This window comes from Manis javanica, chromosome 4 (genome assembly GCF_040802235.1).
Source record: "Manis javanica isolate MJ-LG chromosome 4, MJ_LKY, whole genome shotgun sequence".
NCBI classification, from domain to species: Eukaryota; Metazoa; Chordata; class Mammalia; order Pholidota; family Manidae; genus Manis; species Manis javanica.
In genome coordinates this window covers 169,255,121-169,276,976 of record NC_133159.1, presented here as the reverse complement: position 1 = coordinate 169,276,976, position 21,856 = coordinate 169,255,121, and the positions used below count along the sequence as shown (strand labels likewise).

At 58.7% G+C, this 21,856-nt stretch overlaps 2 protein-coding genes across 5 annotated transcripts in view; both read left to right on the top strand.

Moving 5' to 3' along the window:
- The window catches only part of SCN4A (sodium voltage-gated channel alpha subunit 4), a 42,879-nt gene extending 27,950 nt beyond the window's left edge, over window positions 1–14,929 (top strand). For 2 of the 3 annotated variants that reach the window (XM_036997554.2, XM_036997555.2), the window contains 11 exons: window positions 2,864–3,343; window positions 5,162–5,294; window positions 6,113–6,267; window positions 6,797–6,970; window positions 7,085–7,207; window positions 8,486–8,764; window positions 9,049–9,102; window positions 9,297–9,434; window positions 9,930–10,034; window positions 10,554–10,824; window positions 11,603–14,929. In XM_036997554.2, the coding sequence (XP_036853449.2) occupies window positions 2,864–3,343; window positions 5,162–5,294; window positions 6,113–6,267; window positions 6,797–6,970; window positions 7,085–7,207; window positions 8,486–8,764; window positions 9,049–9,102; window positions 9,297–9,434; window positions 9,930–10,034; window positions 10,554–10,824; window positions 11,603–12,825 (3,135 nt within the window). In that variant the 3' untranslated portion in view covers window positions 12,826–14,929. The remainder of the gene's footprint in view (window positions 1–2,863; window positions 3,344–5,161; window positions 5,295–6,112; window positions 6,268–6,796; window positions 6,971–7,084; window positions 7,208–8,485; window positions 8,765–9,048; window positions 9,103–9,296; window positions 9,435–9,929; window positions 10,035–10,553; window positions 10,825–11,602) is intronic. The other variant, XM_036997556.2, reaches the window with a different exon arrangement.
- A 3,478-nt stretch (window positions 14,930–18,407) lies between these two features.
- Window positions 18,408–21,856, top strand: CD79B (CD79b molecule). Of its 2 annotated transcripts, none has more exons than XM_017666846.3 (6): window positions 18,408–18,576; window positions 19,229–19,273; window positions 20,224–20,526; window positions 20,761–20,879; window positions 21,116–21,157; window positions 21,244–21,856. In XM_017666846.3, the coding sequence occupies exons 1-6, from the start codon at window positions 18,510–18,512 to the stop codon at window positions 21,340–21,342; spliced, it is 675 nt and encodes a 224-aa protein (XP_017522335.1). In that variant the 5' UTR covers window positions 18,408–18,509; the 3' UTR covers window positions 21,343–21,856. The 2 variants fall into 2 exon arrangements, with proteins under 2 accessions (XP_017522335.1, XP_017522258.1); XM_017666769.3 differs by having other exon boundaries at window positions 19,226–19,273.

Sequence of the window (21,856 nt, the reverse complement as noted above, 5' to 3'; positions counted from 1 at the left end):
TAGAAGTTTGTGAGGTTAAGGGCCTGGGGGTGGCCAAAAGGGTCTGCACAGGGTTTCCACCTACATGCCTGTAAACCCAAAAATGTTTCAAGCCCCTGCTGCACAGCTTACTGAGGTTAAATAACTGAGCAAGTTATTTAACCTGTCTCTGGCCTCAGTTTTTCTCATCTGGAAACTGGGGATGCTAATGGCGGTGACCTACTTCACTGGTGGTCCGAAGAATTACACAACACATGTCTAAGCGCTTAGCAAAATGTTCAGCCGGTGAGGCCAAGGGGGTTCAAATGTTACAGGTGCGTGGTGGCAGTGGGGGCTTAGGTCCTGCCACTGGCCTCTTAGGCCCAAGTGTTGGGCTCTTGCCATGTGCTGGTCCCCATGAGAAGGGCTTCATGTGCATGTTCCCTAATGCTCTCGCAGTGTTGGTGAAGCAGGTACCATGGGCTCTGTGCTCCAAGGAGGCACTGCCCAGAACCTCACAGCTGGTGACAACCTGGGCCTGGGTAGAGCCTGGGTCTGTGTAGCCCTAATAAGAGCGTCAGTCTAATAGCAGCAGTGACGATGATGTGCCAGCGCCAGCAGGAGCGCTGACGCCTCTGCTCGCAGGTATCTAGCATTCTGAGCACTTTCTGTGGATTCTTCTCTTAGTACTCACCACCTCCAATGACGGGCCTGCCATTTATCTCTGTAGGGGAGGAAGCAAAGGTTCAGGGGGTCTTGAGGATCTGGACCCAGAGTCTGGAACCCCTACACTGCATGTCCTTTTTGCATGCATCACCCCCATCACTGCATGTCCTTTTTGCATGTGTCACCCCCATCCTCCCATCACACACACACACACACACACACATACACACACACACACACACACACTCCACTGACACCCCTTTCCGGCCCAGCTCTGTGGCTCCCCCACTTTGCTGGAGCTGCCAGGGGAGGTGGCACTGTCAGCTCCTTGGGCACTGTCCCCACTCCCTGCCCACCTCCCCCCAGGCTTTATGGAAGCAGTTGTCTGCCAGAGGGCACTGGGGCCTCCTGCCAGGGAGTGTGCATGCCCGCTGCATCCATGGCACATAGGCACTTCTTCTGGGTTACTGTGAAAAAGAGGAAATGACTAGGTCATAGGCAACCCACCCCTCAGAGCCCCTGGGGAAACATGATGTCCATCCCCCTTTCCTCAGACCCCCTCCCCACGCCTTGCCTGGCAGCTATTTCTGTCCCAGGCAAGAGCCGTGTGCAAACCCTCCTGACCCAGAGAGCAGCTAATTCCCATCTCAGATGTGTTTCTGGCAACTGGACGCCTCCCCACGATAGAGGGAAAGAAAGACGAATAAATTTTGGTGGGAGGCAAAGGCAGGAAAGTAGCAAGGGGACACAGAGATGGGAAGCAGCCCCCCAGCACATTCTCCCAAAGGGTGAATATATATAATGTACAATACCTGTATCTTAGAGATACGTTAACAGGATATCTTATGTTATGATATCGTAAGTCAATGACAAAAAGACCTTGGAGGACACTGGTGAAAGCCAGACAGTGAGAGACATGAGGAGGAGATGGTCAAGGGTGGCAGATTCACATGCACAGGCTCCCCTGCTGCCCTATGTCCACCCACGCACCCAGACCCACCCCAAGGTCCCCAGAATAAGATGTGGCCCTGCCTCTGACTGACAGGAGTCAGGACCCACTGCTGGCCTCACCTTCCTCCTCACTGCCCCAGGAGTGTGGACTGGTGGAAGACAGGGTCACAACCTCTGGGGTTGCCCTTCACATTGGAGTCTAAATGAATGATGTCCCATAAAGTAGTGCAATGAATAGAAACCTGGGTTCTGGTTCTGCCTGTGCTGTGTGTCCTAGGGCAAGTCATTCCCTCTCTCTGGAAAAAGCTGGCCTCAGAGTTCATCTTACTCTTCCCTATAGCTTGTATAGTCTTGTATTATTGCACACATAACAGCCAACATGTTTTGAGTACCTACTGTGTGCTCTACTTGTATCACTCTTTAAATCCTCACAACAATGCAGGGAGGTAGGTACTGGCATCCTCCCCATTATGTAGATAGAGCAGTTGATCTGACTTGCCCCAGGACACCCAATGAGTACACTGGGGTTCAGAGCCAGCCAGCGTGGTTTCAAAGCCTGGGCACTCCAGTATTTACTGCCACACAAACCCACTGCACTGTTGTTGTCTGATCCAGTGTCTGTCTCTGCTAGGCAGGCAGCTGCCTGGGGCCACTTGCTCTTGCACACAGTGAGGCTCAGCAAGCACCTGTGCCCTGGGAAGTATGGTTCACAGGGGCAGACTAGCAGCCTCTTAGGTCCCTTACGGCAGAGGTAAGGGAAAAGCACCAGGAGTGGGTGGAGCAAAAAACCCCAAGGGGAGAATAGGGGGTGAAAAGCTGTCCATCAAATGCCCCTTCCAGAACAATAGGGAACATGCACCTGAGCACAGAGAAGCCAGGGATAATAAAAGTCCCACTTAACACAAGGCAAAGAAGGCTCAAAAGATTCAGCTTACCAGCACGTCCTGGAAGCTTAGAGACGTGAGCCCCATTCCTGTTCGCATGCCCCGGCAGTGGAGGACATAGTTATGCAGAGTTTCTGTCACCCAGTGGGCCTCCCCAAACTCTACCTCTGCCTCAGGCAGCAGTCCTATCATGTGCCCAAGCCTCAGTTTCCTTATCTGCAAAGTGGGGATGATAGTAACACCCCACTTCCAGGAACAGTTGAAAGATGCCATTAGATGGCATCCTAATGCTCAGCATGTGGCAGACATGACCTGGAGGTCTGAGGACCCTTGTGCTGACCGCAGTGGCCCCCTCAGAGGCCCAGAGGCTGAGCTGAGGTTTCCTCCCAACCCCTGATCCCCAGGTCCTGAACCTCTTCTTGGCCCTGCTGCTGAGCTCCTTCAGCGCCGACAGCCTGGCGGCCTCAGATGAGGACGGTGAGATGAACAACTTGCAGATTGCCATCGGGCGCATCAAGTGGGGCATCGGCTTCGCCAAAGCCTTCCTCCTGGGGCTGCTGCGTGGCAAGATCCTGAGCCCCAAGGACATCATGCTCAGCCTCGGGGAGCCCGGGGAGGCCGGGGAGGGTGGGGAGAGTGCTCCCGAGGACGAGAAGAAGGAGCCACCACCCGACGAGGGGGACAAGGACCTGAAGAAAGACAATCACATCTTGAACCATGTGGGCCTGGTCGACGGCCCTCCGCCCAGCATCGAGCTGGACCACCTCAACTTCATCAACAACCCCTACCTGACCATCCAAGTGCCCATCGCCTCCGAGGAGTCTGACCTGGAGATGCCCACAGAAGAGGAGACGGACACTTTCTCAGAGCCTGAGGATGTCAAGGTGAGCCCATCACAGGGCACAGCTTGAGGGGCTCATGGCTTCAAATTTTTGTGCGACCTTGGACTGGACACAGATCCTCTCTGAGCCTGTTTCTCCATCTGTAAAATTAGAGTAATGGTACCTTACGGGGGCAGTGTTTTAAGCATTGAAGAGATGCTGTGGGTAAGGCACGCAGTAAGCTCTCTGCACCCGGTGACTGCTGCCACTGTTACTGATGTGGTTGGTCCCACCTGCCCGGCCTGTCCTAGTGCCTTTGTCTCCTCCTGTCTCTCTGGCCTCGCAGCTCCCTCTGGTCCCCTCCCACCAGCAGGTGGCACTCCTGGATAGGATATTCTTACCTGTGGCACCTCAGCAGGGCTGGGACCCTGGAGGCCCCTCTTAAACCCCCTCTGGGCTTAAAGCCCCTGCCAAGTCCTTGCGATTATCATGTATTTCTGTTTAGATCCCTCCCGGGGTTGGTGCCAACCTCCCAGTGTAAGACCAAGCCCTGGGTCAGGCTGGGGGCCCTGAGGAGAGGAACCAGGGGGCAAGCGGGGCTGGGTACAGGAGGGCAGAGAGCTGAGCGCAGTGCCAGCAGGAGCCCTGGCCCAGCCCGTCAGGGGGCCTGCTGCTGGGCTGAGATGCCTACTCTTGCCCCTCCCCTAGGCTGGGGCCTTGCCTGAGCCCCCATGCCCACCCTCAGCTCTGGCAGGGGAAGGGCAAGCACATAAGCTAGGGTAGGACCCCTGCCCACCCCCACACTGTCGCCCTGGGCCTGGCAGGGCCCCAGAGCCTGAATGAACTTTACCCTGAAAGCTCTTGACTCCTTATTCCCCCCAAATATGTGGCTGACTTACCAGGGGGCTGAGTGCCTGCCAAGCTATAAATACCCTGGGAAATGTGGCATCGACCTCAGTATGAGGAACAGGGATGGGGAAGGGCTAGAGAGAGCCCAGGGTCAAGTCCCTGGGGACTCATTAAAGAGGGTCAAGCAGGGCTCCAAGGGGGACTGTGGACATTGGGGCGCCCAGGATACAGCAGCTCAGTGGGGGCCCTCAACTAACACCCTGTGCCTTCATTTCCCTTTCTGTCAACTGGGCACAAGGACGTCCCTAATTTCTGGCCACCATTGTAAACACAGAGCTGCTCCCTAAGCTGCCCTCTCCATCTTCTCCCTCAGGGGCCTCACCCCACATGAAGGGGTCCCCTTGAGGGAGGCCCGGGCAGGGAAGCTGGCCTGGGACAGCAGCGGAAGGAGGTGCGGAGGCCTGGCTGGGCTGGAGCACCAGCCTCCCCACCACAAGGCTCCCTTAGCCCTGGGCTGGAGCTCTGGCTGGGGACAGTTTCCCATCCCTTCTGGACCCTTGGCCAGACAGACCCTGGGGATGGGAAGGCTCAGACCTTCAGCCCCAGCTCCATCTTGACCCCCTTTCTTACCCCCTCAAAAGTGCCTTCAGGACTCTCATTCCTCTGCTGCCCACCCCTACGCTGCCCCAGCCTGGCTGTGCCGCACACCAGCCCCCGCCTGCTTGCCTCCCAGCCTCCTTCCTTACCGGAGGCCTTCCTGGGCCTCCTTGTGCCCTCGCTGTGCCTCCCCAGGCCTCCAAATCCAAGTGCCATGCGGGTGGGATACCGGCAGCCTCGGGCCCTGTGCTTCTTCTGCACAAGGCGCAGTGCTGGCTGCATAATCCAGGGCTGAGGGAATGGATGACTGAGTGAATGAATGAATAGGTCAGCTGCACCCACCCTCTCTCCTCTCCCTCCTGGTCTCCCATCCTGACCTCCTCTACCCCACGTGGTGGGAGGACCCAGGGGTCATGTGACCATGTGGCCCTGCAGAAGCCGCCGCAGCCCCTCGACGGGAACTCCTCCGTCTGTAGCACAGCTGACTATAAACCCCCTGAGGAGGACCCTGAGGAGCAGGCCGAGGAGAACCCCGAAGGGGAGCAGCCTGAGGAGTGCTTCACCGAGGGTGAGGGCAAGCCCACATGCATGCACCCCCACCTTGCCTGGTGCCCCCCCAACCCAGCAGACCCAGAAGAGACAGGCCATGCAGAGCCTGAGCGGGGGCAACAGTCCGGCCCAGCCCCAGCCCGTTGCCTCCTCTGGGACGTTCCTGGGACATCTCTGGGACATGAGCATCACCAAAAGCATGCAGGGACTTCTTCCCCTGATGCTGCCCTGCCCTGCCCACCCCAGGAGAATACAACCCCAGGGAGGGTTGTCAGCCCGGCATGCCTCCCAGCCCTGACCCCCTGAGTCTCAAGTGTGTGCAGTGGCCCCCGAGGAGTGCCCGCACAACCCCCATGGAGCCCTTGGTGTGGCCTGGCTCAGGAGTGGCCACTCTAAGGCTATCATCCGCCTCAGCTTGGTCTTCAGGGATAGAGGCCTGCCCACCCTTCAGAAGACAGACCTGCAGAAACATTTTTGCTCACAGGGCCTGGGGTGGGAGAGTGAAGGCTGCCTGGGTGAGGTGGGGAAGGGCGGTGGCCTGCACCCCTGTGTGTCTCTCGTCCCGTGTCCGTCCTGGGAGGCAGGTGGTGCCTGGGTGGGGTGGGCTGCGGAGAAAGGGCCTGAGGCCCCTGAGTGTGGGGAGAGGCTGGACCACCCTACTTCCCATCCATTTCCACCCAGCAGTGGAGGACATGGAGCCAGGTGCCGGGAGGAGATGGGGGCTCCGAGTCTGGGGGCCAGTGAGGTGAGGGCTGCAGGGGGCATTCTGGCAACTTGGCAGGAGCAGGCAGCCCCCAGACCTGTAACACGGCACCCTTGCTCCACCCCTGACCTCAGCCTGTGTGCAACGCTGCCCTGTCCTCTACGTGGACACCTCCCAGGGCCGTGGGAAGCTGTGGTGGACCCTCCGCAGGGCTTGCTTCAAGATTGTCGAGCACAACTGGTTTGAGACCTTCATCGTCTTCATGATCTTGCTCAGCAGTGGAGCCTTGGTGAGCACAGCGCTGGGGGCCAGGCATGTGCAGGGGCAGGCCAGGCCTTCCCAGGGCTCCCTCCTCTCCACATCCAAGGAAGGATGCAGTCTGGACAGTCTCGGGCCCAGAGAATCCTAAAGGAACTTATCTGTGGAGGCAGGATGTGTTGTAGAATGTATTCATTTCTTAAAGCAACAGATGGAGTCTAAACCTCTGTGTATCCCTGGTGACAGGTGCCACCCAGGGAGTGGTGGGGAAGACCCTGGGGATTTGGGGTTGAGGGTAGATTGCAGATGTTTCACCCTAGCTGATGATTGACTGTTGCTATTTTTAGAGACTGGGGAATGGGAGCCAAGGGGTTCCCCCCCCACCAGGAAACTGTCTCATCCCCTTGATGGGCACAGGGAGGCTGGGGGAAGCCAACAGCTTGCCCCTCGCCTGGCCCCAGTGCCAGACCCCTGGGGACCAGCAGCAGCAAGCAGGGCAGGGGGCGTGGCTGCCGCCCCGGTAGCCGGGGCCCTGGCCACCCCCGTGCTGGTGCCCGCAGGCCTTTGAGGACATCTACATCGAGCAGCGGCGAGTCATCCGCACCATCCTGGAGTACGCAGACAAGGTCTTCACCTACATCTTCTTCCTGGAGATGCTGCTCAAGTGGGTGGCCTACGGCTTCAAGGTGTACTTCACCAACGCCTGGTGCTGGCTGGACTTCCTTATCGTAGATGTGAGTCCACCCCACGCCCCGCCCCACAGTCTGATCCAGAGGCCATCCAAGTGGCCAAGGACCTTTGGAAGCCCGAGGCCCTCACTTCCTGACTACCTGACCCTCCCTTTGCAGGTCTCCATCATCAGCCTGGTGGCCAACTGGCTGGGCTACTCAGAGCTGGGGCCCATCAAGTCCCTGCGGACACTGCGAGCCCTGCGTCCCCTGAGGGCACTGTCCCGATTCGAGGGCATGAGGGTGGGTGCTCAGGGGGCTCTGCGTCGGGCAAGGGGTTGGAGGACTCGCCACTGCAGGGCAAGGAATACACTTCTGCACTCTGACCAGGGGAGGCAGAGGGCTCAGACCAAGTGCCCTGCTGAAGGCTATGTTTGGGGCCCCACACATCCTCCCACAGCAGCCCAAGTGCCCATTCCTGTCTTCAGCTACTCTCCTGAGCTACTCTGCCACCCCTGGGTGGCAGCAGAAACTGTATGAGCATCCAGGAGGGCCATGGGGCACCCTGTCGGGACCTGGAGGAGGAAGAAAAGCAGGTGTGTGGGTCTGTAGGTGTCCCTCCCCAGCCTCAGACTGGGGCCCCCAGGGCTCTGAGGCCTCAGCGAGTCGGAAGGTGCTGTGCCCTGGTCCTGTCCGCCCTTCCCTCCGACGTTTGAAACCGGAAGTGACAGGTAAACATAGAGCATGGCAAGACAAATGGGACTTCCCCAGTGAAGGGAGGTGTGTTGGAGCAAGACCCACCTCCAGAGGGACAAACCTCCTTGTAGCAGCTGGTGGCAGGCTGGTGGTACACTCAGCTCCAGTGGCCCCCTCCTATTCATTCAAGGGGCCAGCTAGTGCTGGGCCCTCCCACTCGCAGAGCCGGGGACCTGCCCACCACCGCATAGCTGGTTGGTGCCCCAGCCAGGAATAGAGTTCCCCTGGGCATCACCAGCCTTGCACCACCCACTCTGTCTAGGGGTCATGAAACTGCCTCTCCTTAGGGACAATTGTCTGATTTAGCCCAACCTGAAATAGTGACGTTGGCCCATGTGGCCAGGGCTGTGGTCCCAGGGGTTCCGCTGCTTGAAGACTCCAGTGGCTTCTTTTCTGTGTCTGTGTCTCTGACGCTGTGAGCAGATGAGCAGGGGGCAGGGTCACGGGGACTGAGTTTCCTCCGGGGGCCGAGGAAGGAGTGTTTGTCTCCTGCTTGGTGACCCATGGCTGGGCTGCTTCCAGAGAAGCCCAGCGCCGCCATTCTGGGCTGATGGCTCCAGCCAAGCAGAGAGCCCTCTCCAACCACCAGACCAGCAGCCCCCAGCCCTCCTCCTCACTCTTGACCCCCACACATACAGCCCAGCAGACTTCCCCCAGCCTGGCTCATGTTGGCCCTCCTCCAGGGAGCCTTCCCTGAATAACGATGCCCGACTCTGCCTGGTCTCCTGGTTAATGTAGGTGGGGAGGACCCTCCCAGTGGAGACCTGGTGTTCTCTGCCGGCCTGGGGGAGGCTGTGGCGGTAACGCCCTCCCCCGGCCCCCCAGGTGGTGGTGAACGCCCTCTTGGGGGCCATCCCCTCCATCATGAATGTGCTGCTTGTCTGCCTCATCTTCTGGCTCATCTTCAGCATCATGGGTGTCAACCTGTTTGCGGGCAAGTTCTACCACTGCATCAACACCACCACCTCCGAGAGGTTCGACATCTCCGAAGTCAACAATAAGTCTGAGTGTGAAAGCCTCATGCACACAGGCCAGGTCCGCTGGCTCAATGTCAAGGTCAACTATGACAATGTGGGCCTGGGCTACCTTTCCCTCCTGCAGGTGGTAAGTGTAACCCGCTGCCCGTGCACAGAACTGACAGGGAGGTGCCCCCAGATTCTCATTGTACCTGAGCCCACTGCCACCCCCTGTTTGGGGTGCTGCCCACCCTGCTTCCAGTGCTGTGGGACCCTGAGGTGGTGTCTAGACCTCTCTGGCCTCTATTTGATGCTTGCCCAGCTCTAAGCAGGCAGCCCCTAGGGAGGACCAAGCTGGGGCAGGGAGAGAACCTCAGGGGCGAGGGAAGCAGGGAGCAGCCCCCTCCCTCACAGCCAACCACACTCTCGCAGGCCACCTTCAAGGGCTGGATGGACATCATGTATGCAGCTGTGGACTCCCGGGAGGTGAGTGGGGTCTCTGAGATGCGGCTGGTGAGCGAGCCAGGGGAACAGACTCAGGCTGGAGACACAGTGGCACATGCCACCCTCGTGCCGCTTCCTCAGGCACCCCCGGAGCCCTGGCAGCCTGGGGTTGAGAGGGTCCGCCTCTGGGCCCCAGCCCACCCAGCACATTTTGTCCCACCCTGTGGCCTCCACAGAAGGAGGAGCAGCCACAGTACGAGGTGAACCTCTACATGTACCTCTATTTCGTCATCTTCATCATCTTTGGGTCCTTCTTCACCCTCAACCTCTTCATCGGTGTCATCATCGACAACTTCAACCAGCAGAAGAAGAAGATGAGTACCCAGCCTGGCCTCCCCGGGCCCTCCGCATGCCGGGCCCTCCTCCCACCCTCCACCCGCGTAGGCTTTCATACAACCACAAGCTCCCCGGCACCCACCATGCTGTCGCTGGCAGCACAACTGAGGCAGTACGCGTGGTTCACGTCCCACTGGGCAAACTTCAGCCCATGACTTGGCCTCCGAGAACCTTGGTTTCCTTATATACAAAATGAGCTTGATGCTGCCTACCTCACTGGGCCGTTCTGAGGACCCAAGAAGATACCAGGGGAAAGTGTCTGGCTCAAAACAGGCCATGAGGCAGTGCTGGGCCCCTTCTCTCTTCCTGCTCTCCCCTCAGCCCACCTGCTTCTTCCTCCCTCATCCCCCATCTCTGGCCCCTCCAGGTCCCCCTGCTGGGGTGGGGGCTGCTTTAAGGGTGGTGCTTGAGAGGGTTATCCTGGAGGCAGAGAACGGGGACCCCCGGACCTTACGGGCCCCATCCCACTGTACTTTGGAGGGAAAGACATCTTCATGACGGAGGAACAGAAGAAATACTATAACGCCATGAAGAAGCTTGGCTCCAAGAAGCCTCAGAAGCCAATTCCCCGGCCCCAGGTAGCAGCCCTTGCCCGCCCAGCTGTGTCCCTGGGGTGAGGCTAGGTCCACCTACAGGAAGCTGGGTCCACCTGCCGGGAGGGGCACCTCTTTGCAGCAGCTGCTGATAAACTCGTCACTGGTTTACCCCTCACTGAGCCCTGCACAGCCCCCAGGGTCCACCCTCCTCCTCAGCTGGCAGCCTCTGGGACATAAGCCCCTAGAAAGAGGAGGAAGAAGATGTCCAGACACCCTACCTAGTGAACAAAGGCCTTGGAAGAAGGACGGGGGATGGCTGGGGGTCCTTGATGGGAGGAAGGGTCCCAGACTGAGGAAGGGAGCCCATTCTGGTGGGTCTCCCCTGCCCACCACGGGGAGATGCTCCCACAAGCCCTGACACCTCCTCTCTCTCTGTCCTCTCGGTCACACTATTGTGTCATCCGGTGCCTGCTGCCTCTCGGTGTCCTGTGCGGATCCTGACCACGGCCCCCGCTCCCTGTCCCCACCCACGTGCATCCCTGCGCTACGTCCATGCTGCAGAACAAGATCCAGGGCGCGGTGTATGACTGCGTGACCAATCAGGCCTTCGACATCGCCATCATGATCCTCATCTGCCTCAACATGGTCACCATGATGGTGGAGACAGACGAGCAGAGCCAGCTCAAGGTGGACATCCTCTACAACATCAACACAGTCTTCATCGCCGTCTTCACGGGCGAGTGCGTGCTGAAGATGCTGGCCCTGCGCCAGTACTACTTCACTGTCGGCTGGAACATCTTCGACTTCGTGGTTGTCATCCTGTCCATCGTGGGTGAGCAGGGCAAGGCTGGCTGAGTCATCTGGGAAGGCCTGGCACTCCCATCCTCACATACACACACCTGCTCACGCCCCTGGCATGCTCACACACACATACACAAACACGCATAAGTGTGTACCTGGCATTCACACCTAATGCTCAAAGGCACATAGGATGGGCTCACTGGCAGCCTGTCACCTGCACCCTCATGGATACACCTCAGGAAACATTCACCTGTCCAGTAGATGCAAACTCAGGTGCCCATGAGCTTAGTGAAAAACATAAGAACACAGCTCCAGGGTCTCATGCACTACATGCATGTAACTGTGCTAGTTACTGGCTACCATTTCTGATCATTTCCTAGGGGCCTGACACTGTGCCATGCACTTTACAGGCACTGGCTCACTAATCGTTTATAACAATACCATGAGGCAGGTATGTTATCACCTTCATTTTACAGGCAAGGAAACTGAGTCACAAAGTGACATGCACAGTCACACACACAGAGCTGTCCTCCCTCTCTCTCTCGTCTGTGGCATCTGCAAACAACCTTGGGTATGAGCCATACCCTCACTCCTCAACTTTGGCATATCCAAATGTGTCAGGGCAAAGATGAGGTCACTGGCCCCAAGACCCTGGCCTAAAGGGTCGGGCCATTCAGGCTGTCTCTGAGGGCTGAACTTTCTGGAAAAGAACACCCCAGGCTGGACCCCCTGCACCCCACATGCCCCTGACTCCCTGACCCCGCCTTCCACCCTGAGGGGCAGCAGTCCTCACCCCTTCCTCCCTGCAGGCCTCGCACTCTCTGACCTGATCCAGAAATACTTCGTGTCACCCACACTGTTCCGTGTGATCCGCCTGGCTCGGATCGGGCGTGTCCTGCGGCTGATCCGTGGGGCCAAGGGCATCCGGACGCTGCTTTTTGCCCTCATGATGTCGCTGCCTGCTCTCTTCAACATTGGCCTCCTCCTGTTCCTGGTCATGTTTATCTACTCCATCTTTGGCATGTCCAACTTTGCCTATGTCAAGAAGGAGTCAGGCATCGATGACATGTTCAACTTTGAGACCTTGGGCAACAGCATCATCTGCCTCTTTGAGATCACCACGTCGGCTGGCTGGGATGGGCTCCTCAACCCCATCCTCAACAGTGGGCCCCCTGACTGCGACCCCACACTTGAGAACCCGGGCACCAGTGTCAGGGGGGACTGTGGCAACCCCTCCATTGGCATCTGCTTTTTCTGCAGCTACATCATCATCTCCTTCCTCATTGTGGTCAACATGTACATCGCCATCATCCTGGAGAACTTCAACGTGGCCACCGAGGAGAGCAGCGAGCCCCTCAGCGAGGACGACTTTGAGATGTTCTATGAGACATGGGAGAAGTTTGACCCCGACGCCACCCAGTTCATTGACTACAGCCGCCTCTCCGACTTTGTGGACACCCTGCAGGAGCCTCTGAGGATTGCCAAGCCTAATAAGATCAAGCTCATCACGCTGGACCTGCCCATGGTGCCGGGGGACAAGATCCATTGCCTAGACATCCTCTTTGCCCTGACCAAAGAGGTTCTGGGCGACTCTGGGGAGATGGATTCTCTCAAGGAGACCATGGAAGAGAAGTTCATGGCAGCCAACCCCTCCAAGGTGTCCTACGAGCCCATCACCACCACCCTCAAAAGGAAGCATGAAGAGGTGTGCGCCGTCAAGATCCAGAGGGCCTACCGCCGGCACCTGCTCCAGCGCTCTGTGAAGCAGGCGTCCTACATGTACCGCCACAGCCAGGATGGCGGCGGGGATGGGGCCCCGGAGAAGGAGGGGCTGATTGCCGAGGCCATGAACAAGATGTATGGCCGTGAGGATGGGAACAGCAGGGTGCAAAGTAAGGGTGAGGAGAGGGGCCTGATGGACACCGGACCTGCCATTGGGCTCACGCCCATCAGCTCCTCAGATGCTGCCCTCTCTCCTTCCCCAACCCTGGGGCAGATGCTGCGCCCAGGGGTCAAAGAGTCTCTTGTCTAGCAGGCAGCAGCGAGGTGGCCACCTGAGCCACGCACAGCCCCGAAGCTCACCCATGGTGCCTGCTCACTGAGGGGGCAGGGTGCTGAGCCTGGGGCTGATCCAGGTCCTGGTCAGGGACAGGATTTGGCCATGCTGGGGCTGACATCCAGACCATGGAAAACGGGAATTATGCCCAGAGTCTCCACACTGGGCCTGAGGCCCCTGCCTCTAAGATTTCACCCTCAAGTTGCCCTCACCTCCTTAGGGGCCCTACTGCCCCTCCTCTTGGCCTGGGAGGAAGTCAGAATATCAGAATCTCTTCTCCCACTTGGGGAGGAGCTGGCCTACGATGAAGGGATTGGCTGCCTTCTGCCACCAGTCTTAAGGGCTGCTGGCCTCTCCGCAGGCAGTGGCTCCGGCCCCTAGCCCCTCCAGGACAGAGACGGCTGAACTTCAGTGAGAGCAGACACCTGACCCCAGGGCCTGTCAGCCCTCCTCCGACTCTGGGATGCAGCTTCACCCTGCCAAATCAGGAATTCCCTGGAAAAGTGAAATGTTGCTGGTCCAGAAATGGTTCCACAAACCTGACTGGCCCCTGGATCCTGACATATCAGCCTTGGGTAGTGGTCCTGAAATGGCCCTGAAACCATTTCCCTGTGTGTCCGTTGTCCGGCCCCTTAGCTCCCCTGGCTGGCCCCTGGGGGATGAGCAGAGAGAGGAGTCCACCTGGGAATTGTCTTTTCCTTGGAATCATGGCTGGGTGGCAAAGGCTGGGTCCCACAGCTGGGTCACTGCAGCGGAGACTTTCTGGGCCCAAGAGGTCACCCCTGGGGTGGGGTCGGGTCCCTGGCATGCAGTAAGTAGATTCCTATTTCCTCCTTCCTGTCGTCAGTCCTGTGTTAGCAGAGCTGGGCTCCCTGCAGCCTCACCAAGCCTAAAGATCCCCTTATCCCCACCATGCCCACCTCTTTCTCCTGCCTTGTCCTTTTTTCCCCTCCTCAGACTGATCCTAAGAACACTATAGTTGAGCCCATGTTAGATTCCAATGCTGGGACACACACAGCTTACCTGGCTCAGGCCCAGCCTTCTAATTTCCTGCTGCCTGGAAAACCAGGCAGCCCTTCTATTGGCACCACTATTGGGCACAGCAGTGCCAGGCCTCTGCTGGCTCCCAGAGAACAGGCAGAGACTGGGCTTGGAGGAGAGGGCAAAGGCCTGCCCAGGAGCTCTGGACTTACTCATCTGTGTGTGTGTGCCTTTGTGTCTGCTTTATGCCTCTGTGTGTAGCCGTGTGTGTGTTCAAGTATGTGAACCACCGTGCCCACAATGCCCGCCTGTGCACATGCGTATGGGTGTATCTGGGATATGTGTCATTGTGCCCCTGTAGTGTCCAACCGGTGTGTGTGTGTCTTCTGTGCAGAACTGTCTGTGTGGTGTGCCTGTGCTGAGTGTGTGTATGAGTGTGAACACATGTGGATAGGTTTGCACGTTGAGTCCCCGTTGACCTTAGTTCCTCTTCTCTTTGTTCTTGTTTCTTGTGAACAGTTTGATTAAAACTCAGGAAGCAGTAAAACCTCCAAAACAACGTGTATGTGTGTCTGTGTGTGTGCGTGTGCGCGCGTGCCCAAGCGTGCGCATGCCCCCAGGCCAGAGCCTTCCTTTCCACCTGCCCTGCTCTCTGGCCTCCTCATGCCCTGCCCGGGCCCCTTCCCACTCCCCATGCCTCTGCTCTTCTCCCCGCCTCTGGTTCTCTGGCAAACAGCCCTGTTGCCCCAGTCAGGCACCCTGTCTCCTGCCTGCATCCTCTGTGGAAGGAGGTCCCCTCCTGTTCTCTTCCTTCAGAGGGTGCATCCAACAGGGGCTGCCTCCTCTGCCCAGCACCCTGCCCACTGCCTTTCCTCGGGCCTCAGCCTGGCATGGCCCCAAGTGCCTCAGCATCTGTTGGATAGATATTCTCCACCAGACCATGCAGAGCTACCACTGCCTGCAGCCCCTCCCCTGCAGACCACACCCATGTGCACATTGTCCGGGTGGGAACAGGCTCAAGCCCGGCCGGCAGACGGCTCCTTTGTACAGTTCTTACAATAAACCTCCCCGCCAGTGCCTCTGACACTGGGCTTCTTGCTTTTGTGTCTCTGAGTGTGGCTGTCAGCAGGGGCTGAGGGCAGCAAAAGCATGAAGAGGGTGGGAACTGGGGCAATGTGGGGAAGATTTGGGGAGCCTCTGAGGCCCCACTCCCTCTGTGGCCCAGTCGGGCTTGGAGTGCAAAGGCCCGATGAGGACAGGGGTCCTGCCCCTCCCCCCCTAATAGGCAGCACTACACTCCCTCTCCTGACCCCTGACAGCACACAAGAAATAGGTGTTGAGAGCCTACGGCCCTAGTCCTGCCTCTCTGGACTCCCCTTCACTTACCAGCCCCTCAAGAAGCCCAAAGGTACCTGAGAGACACACAGAGTGCCCCCCTCCTCAGAGATACTATCCCCCCCAGGACCCTGATCCCAGAGAGCCCGGAGTCCCATGGGCCTGTGACAAAGCATAATATATAATGAGCTCGGTCCACAATTCCTGGGGATGAATGTAATTTTATATATATAATTTTGTTTTCTACAGCTTCATTTCTGACACCCAGGTATGAATACCTCCAAACTAATAAATACTTAGTCCTTTTCAGGATTTCTGTACCCCCTTCTCCTGGGTCCTGAGGGTTCATGGCACCCATGCGGGCTGGGGAGGGCACCCGTAGGCTGCCCCAACCTGCCTCAGTCTTGTCCCCGAGGCTCCTCCCACCTTGCTGTCCTCTTTGTTGTGGGGAGGGGGGTGAGGTCCAGCATCCCTGCCTCGTCCTCTGAGCCCCTGACCCAGGTGCTGAGCTCTGTCTCACTTCACCCACGCCTGGGGCCCTCTGTCTTCAAGGACAGGAAAGCTCGCAGGGTGCCCCAGCCTGCCCTTCCCCTGAGCCTTGAATGGCAGAAGAAAGAAGGCAAAGTATGGGCGAAAAACAGATAATGTAGGTTACTGTTTCCAAGTCATCCATGCCCCAGTTATCAGGGCTGCTCCCCACCTCTCTCTCTGAGGGCGGACTGGGCCCCGCACTGCACTGCAGATACAGAATGTCCCACAACACTCACAACCACCCCGTGGCAAAGGCATTGTTAGGGTTATCGCTATGTTACACAAATGAGGACACTTGGTCTCTGAAAGGCTAAGAATGGGTGTTGTTTAACTGGGTAGCTGCTAGCACACGGGGCAGGGAAACTGCTTTGAGAGACACTGTCCCTCCCACTGCAGGTCCATGAGGGCCAGGCCAGGGGCGCCCATTGGTCACTGGGACCATTGCAATGGCCCTGGCACCTTTCCAAATACTCCTGGAGTGAGCTGGGACCACCCCTCATCAAGAACCACCAGGTAACTTGGGAAGGCCTTCTGGCTGGTACACAGCAGGGCCGGACAACCCACTTCCTCAGCCGGCAGGCCTCTTCCCACAGCAGCAAGCCGAGCAGAGCCGGTAAAGGTCCTGCCCTCTCCCGCCCTTCTGAAGCCTGTTGGGGGTCCCTGCTCTCTGGCTTTCCCAAGCCCCTGAGCCCTTGCCCTCTCGGCCTTCTCTTGTTTCGATGCCGCCTTCTCAGAAAGGTGGGCATGAGCTGCCAGATGTCAGGGTGTATGGCTCAGGGTGGCCCGGGCAGAGCAGGGGCAGGTTTATGAGGCCCTCCTGTTCCGGGAAAGAAAAGGCGTCACAAGCCCCAGCCAGAACTCGGTCCTGCTGTCACCAGGGAGGGAACAGCACAGCCCCAACTGGAATAAATAACCCTGCAGGCGGTGGGGGCCACACTGCTTCTGTACCCTCCTGGCATGAATGGGAATGAAGTCCAAAGGTCACATCTGCATCGCTGCCCATGGGGGATGGGGATGTGTCAGTCTGGACGCCAACTGCCCCCCGCAACTTCCATATCCACCACGGTCACCATGTGCACCAGGAGCAGTTCTTGAGCAGGCCTCACACCATGCAACCTGGCAACTCGCCCGTGTGAGCCGACGCATGCACATGCACATGTGTGCCCCGAGGAGCCTCCCAGCTCTAGGGGGACACTAGCCCCAAAGCTGACCAAGCCCTCCATCCCAGGAGGTACTTGACTAGAGAAAGAGACACCGGATTTTCTCCATCACTCTAGAGGGTCTCCAACCACCCCCACCCACAGTAGGGCTCATGGTCCCCAGGCTGACCTCAGGAGGTGTTTACAATCCTGGGCTGTTTGTTCCGTGAACTGAACATCTAACACCTTTTCAGAGAAATGTTTTTTTCATTTGGAACATCTGGAAACAGCAGAACATCTGGGACGGCCAAGAACGAGCTGTTCTGGGGATGAAAACTTAACTCTCCTGTCTCCACCACCCATAGCTGCAGTCCTGCTCACACACCTCAGGCGTGGCCCCTGCCGTGCCAGGTGAGGACTGTACCCGAGACCAAGGAGTAAGTCCCCAGACCCCTGCCTTCCTCCTTGCCGGTCTGCATCTCCCCAAACCCAAACCAACCCACAGGCAACACAAGCTGTTTGAAAAATGGAGGGTGGTAGGGAGAATGAGATGTAGGCAGGGGACACATAGGATTCAGCACCTTTCTCCCGCTCCTGGGGGTCAGGAAAAGAGAGTGAGGGGACAAGAGAGAAAAAAGGAGACAGAAAAGTCCAAGTGGGCTTGGCTGCAGGGCTGAGGTACACAAGCCTGCCATGTGCAGTGTGCAGGTTATGCACTGTCCGCAGGCACCACACACGCATGCCCAAAGGGGCAAGTGTTGTGTCTGACCCCAGAACAGGGGCACAAAATTGAGCTTAGAGAAACTCCTGAACGCTATGGTTCCACCTATCACTGCTGACTGAGAGACAAAGCCAGAGAACCCCTAGTTTTAGAACCTGAAGGCTCCCCCACACTAGCCTCCTGTCCTCTGCCCAAGACCCCTGGAGCCATGGACATCACGTCAGTGCCCTGGGAGTCCCCTGATTGCTGAGTGGCAGGTGTTCTCTAAGCTGTCTCTATCAAGTCCACCCCTGGAAAACTCTCCCACCAAGGGAGGAAAGGAGCCTCTTGCAGAACCAAATCTTCTCCCAAGCGGCCGCCATACCTGGCCTCACTCAAGAACCTCTGTGGCTCCCTTCCTACAGAGTCAGATTCCCATCAACCTCCAGCATGGCTGCTCACTCCAGCCAAGAGGCTGTGCTCTGGGCCCCTCCATGGCTGCCCCCCAGCACCACCAGACCATCCTTCCTCAATGCTCCTCTTCTTGAGAGGTGCGGGCTGGTCCAGGGTAGAGGAGCCACACAAACATGCACCCGTAGGACCCATGTGCATTCACTTCAACACCTGTGCATCTAGCCTGGGGTGGGAGGCTGGTGGGCCCAGGGCATGACCATCAGTGGGTGGGTGCACAGGGAGGGGAGCACAGGCTGCTGTAAGATGACTGTGGGCCCCAGCTGCGGCGCCCAAGCTGGGGTGATCTTTCAGCCTTAGCAGCACAGCTGACAAGAGAGCCCGCCCTCCCCCAGGGTCCCGGGAGAGCTGGTGCCTCCCCTGGGTCTTGATTTGCATGGCAGGAAGGGGCCTGGCGGGGAGGAGGTGGGGAGGACACAGGCTCCAGCCCAGGCAGTTACACGTTTTCCCCCCAGGAGCCTCCGTGGTCAGCGCGGCTTGGGGTCAGAGGCGGAGCGGTGGCCATGGCCGGGCTGGCGCTGTCGCCCATGCCCAGCAGCTGGCTGGTGGTGGTACTGCTGCTGCTTTCAGGTACGGCTCCCCCGCATCGCGGCCTGCTGGTTTCCCTCCCTGCCAGCAGCTCTTTCTGCTGGTTCTGCCCTCTGCTCTCTCCACCCTCCTCCCGTCTCTCGCTTTCTGCCTCCTGTCTCCCTCTGACTGCCCGGGGGGTCTGGGTCTGTGGGTATCAACATGCTGATGAACTCAGGGTTCTGCAACCCCAGCCCCTCTCTCGCCTGGAGGGTGCCATGCTGAGCTGGGCGTGAGAGGTTGGTGGCTATGACTTCCGAAGAGCTAGGCCATGGAGGAAGAGAGGAGAAGCTCCCGAGGGCATGCGTGGGGAGGACACGGGAGAGGCTGCCCCCAACCAGACCCTGGGTCGCGCATGTTCCAGAAAGAGTCTATGGTCTGGAAGGCAGGCTTCCTTCTGTCTCAACCAGATGCCTGCTCAAGGCCACCCATCAGGTCAAAGGCGGTAGGGGGCTTGTAGGGTGGACCTCCTGGTGACCCCACCCCACCCTTGTCTCTCTGGAGTGCTGAGGAGGGCTGAGGGGTCTTGAACCTGACGTCCTGGGCAGAGAAAGTGGGTCTAGGAATGCGAAGGGCCCAGGGCCTGCAGGGGAGGGGCAGCCAGCTCCGTGGGGAAGCCCTGACCAGGCCCCACCCTCTTCCTCCCTCCCAGCAGACGAGATGGTGCCAGCAGCCAAATCAGAGAACGTGGACCTCAAAGGTCAGTGACTTCCCCTGTCCTTTCTGGGGACAAGTGTGTCTGTGTCCAATGCCAATCATGGCTGCCCCCGGTGCCCCAGAGCTCCCTGACTCTCCCCACCCGGGACCGCCACCCCTCCGCCTCCTTCAGCACCCCCACTCCCGCCCCCGCTCAGCTGTCATCCTTGTTGCCTGGGCCACCCACCTAGGCGCTCCAGGCCCAGCGACTGAGCGCCTGGGCTAAATGCAGGATACGACTGGGGCCCAGAAGGAATCCCACTGAGAACTCCGGCTGGGTCTGTCTAGCTGGGAGTCGGGCTCAGCCCCCACAAGCAACCTGCAGCCCTGGGGGCTCTGACAGGGGCTCAGGGGTTTCACTAGGGGGCCACTCACTGGGAATAAGGTCAAAGGGAGGCTTCAGGGAGCAAGCGGGTGGGAAGAGCATGCCAAGCTGAGAAAGGTTTAGGAATAAAAAGTGGAGCAGGACCACATAACTAGGTAGGAGCAAAGGATTGACGCGCAGGGCCTCAAAGGCCATGCTAAGGATTTGGCCTTTATCCCCTGGGGGCAGAGCAGAGCCCTCAAGCATTTTAGGCGTAGGGCAGCCCAGAGCAGGGAGGGGTGGGAGCGCCAGGCCAGGTGGGACGCTAGCCTATGGGCCTCCAGGCCCCAGAGGGTGAGGCCTGGATCAGGCTGTTGTAGACATGGAAATAAATCAGAAAGTTCCAGGGCCCTTCTAAAGGAATATCAAATGGCGGGAAAAGCGTGCAGTTAAGAAGGGGCTGGGTCCAGTGCTTTGGCCTGTGGTCTCCCATGCGGCTCAGCTCCCACATCTCTGCCTTATGACTGTCCCACACCTTGAGAAGCAAGGATAGACAAGGGAGGCTGATTCGGGAGTCAGCACCACCCATGGGCAGGCTTGCAGTCTGGAAGTCACCGAGTGGGATTTGATCCTGGCCTTGGTGCCCACAGGAAGCGCTTGTTCCCGAATCTGGCAGAACCCTCGTTTCGTGGCCAAGAAACGGGGCTCCATGGTGGAAATAAAGTGCTACACGGATGACCTCGGCAACGTGAGCTGGCTCCGGAAGCAGGAGACGGACTTGGAGCCCAAGCCACTGCTGAAAGAGGACCGCATCCAACGGACTCAGAACGGCTCTGTCGCTACCCTCATCATCCGAGGCATCCAGTTTCAGGACAATGGCATCTACTTCTGCCTGCAGAACTGCTTGAAGGGGTCGCCCACCCAGGGCTGTGGCACCGAGCTGCGAGTCATGGGTGTGTGCAGGGCCTGCCCTCCAGCCAGTGGGGGGAGCAGGGATGCACAGGGCCACGGAGTGCTCATGGAGCCATCCACACCCCACCACACCCCAGCCTGACACCAGCGAGGGTCCACACTGTGGAGGTGGCTAAGGTCATCGAGCACCCAGGGGAGCTGCTAAGCAGCAGGTCCTGAGGGGTACAGGCCCAAAGAGGGGCCTCAGCCTCACCACTGCACCCCACCTCCCCCAGGATTCAGCACCTTGGAGCAACTGAAGCGACGGAACACACTGAAAGATGGCATCATCATGATCCAGACACTGCTCATCACCCTCTTCATCATCGTCCCCATCTTCCTGCTGCTGGACAAGGTGACCGTGGGGGCTGGTGGGGCACCATGAGGCAGGCCAGACAGGGGCAGGGTCTCCATCTCCCAGCCCCTCACCGGCCTACTGGCTCCTTTATTAATGCAGTTGTTCTTGCAGAGTGCACCTCACCCCTGACCCCTGACCCCTGATCCCTGACCCCTCACCCCAGGCCAGTCTGGCCCAGCAGTGGATGGGGTGGGGGCAGCTAACACTCTGCTCTCCATCTCTCACCCTGCCAGGATGACAGCAAAGCTGGGATGGAGGAAGATCACACCTATGAGGTAATGAGCAGGGCACACCGGCAGCTCCGAGGGCCTGGGGGTGGCCACGGAGTGACCGAGGCCTGAGCTCCATTCCATGTCTCCAGGGCCTGGATATTGACCAGACGGCCACCTATGAGGACATAGTGACTCTGCGGACAGGGGAGGTGAAGTGGTCGGTGGGTGAGCACCCAGGCCAGGAGTGAGGGGCTGGCCCTCCCCGTGCCCCTGCCGGGCCCTCATTGACTGCTTTGGAGCCACCCCGCCCCAGACGTGCCCTCTTCCCTGGATCCCCATCAGCCTCTGAAGCTGGCCCACCAGATCCATCTGCCCCTCCAGCCCCTGATCCCCAGCTCTTGCCAAAGAGACTGGAGTGGAAGGGCCACAGGACAGTGATTTGGAGCGGGGGATCCTCGGGGGATAGACTGGACCCAGCCTTCTGGAGGTGCTGGGCAGGCATCCGCCCCATGGTCTGGATGGGGGAGGCATAGACTTGCCTGGAAGCTGCAAGCGGACTCAGAGCACACAGCTTTCCTGCAGAGCCTGGGAGGGGCCAGGGCCCACCCCCCACCCCTCCTTGGCTGCAGGTGGGCTGCAGAGAGCCTCACCTCATTCCCAAGCTCTCCTATCCTCTCCTGCCCCAGGGGGCTCCCAGCCGTGATCCCATTCTCGTGTGGAATAAACAATGTGTCTTGAGAAACCACACACACGGGCTGTGAC

What these genes read in the sequence shown, in the direction of transcription:
- CD79B (XM_017666769.3), top strand. Translation starts at nt 18,510, where the DNA reads ATGGCCGGGCTGGCGCTGTCGCCCATGCCCAGCAGCTGGCTGGTGGTG. An exon ending in GGTACTGCTGCTGCTTTCAG is followed by an intron (nt 18,577 to 19,225) that starts GTACGGCTCCCC and finishes CCTCCCTCCCAG; the next exon opens with CAGACGAGATGGTGCCAGCA. An exon ending in AGGAAGATCACACCTATGAG is followed by an intron (nt 21,158 to 21,243) that starts GTAATGAGCAGG and finishes CCATGTCTCCAG; the next exon opens with GGCCTGGATATTGACCAGAC.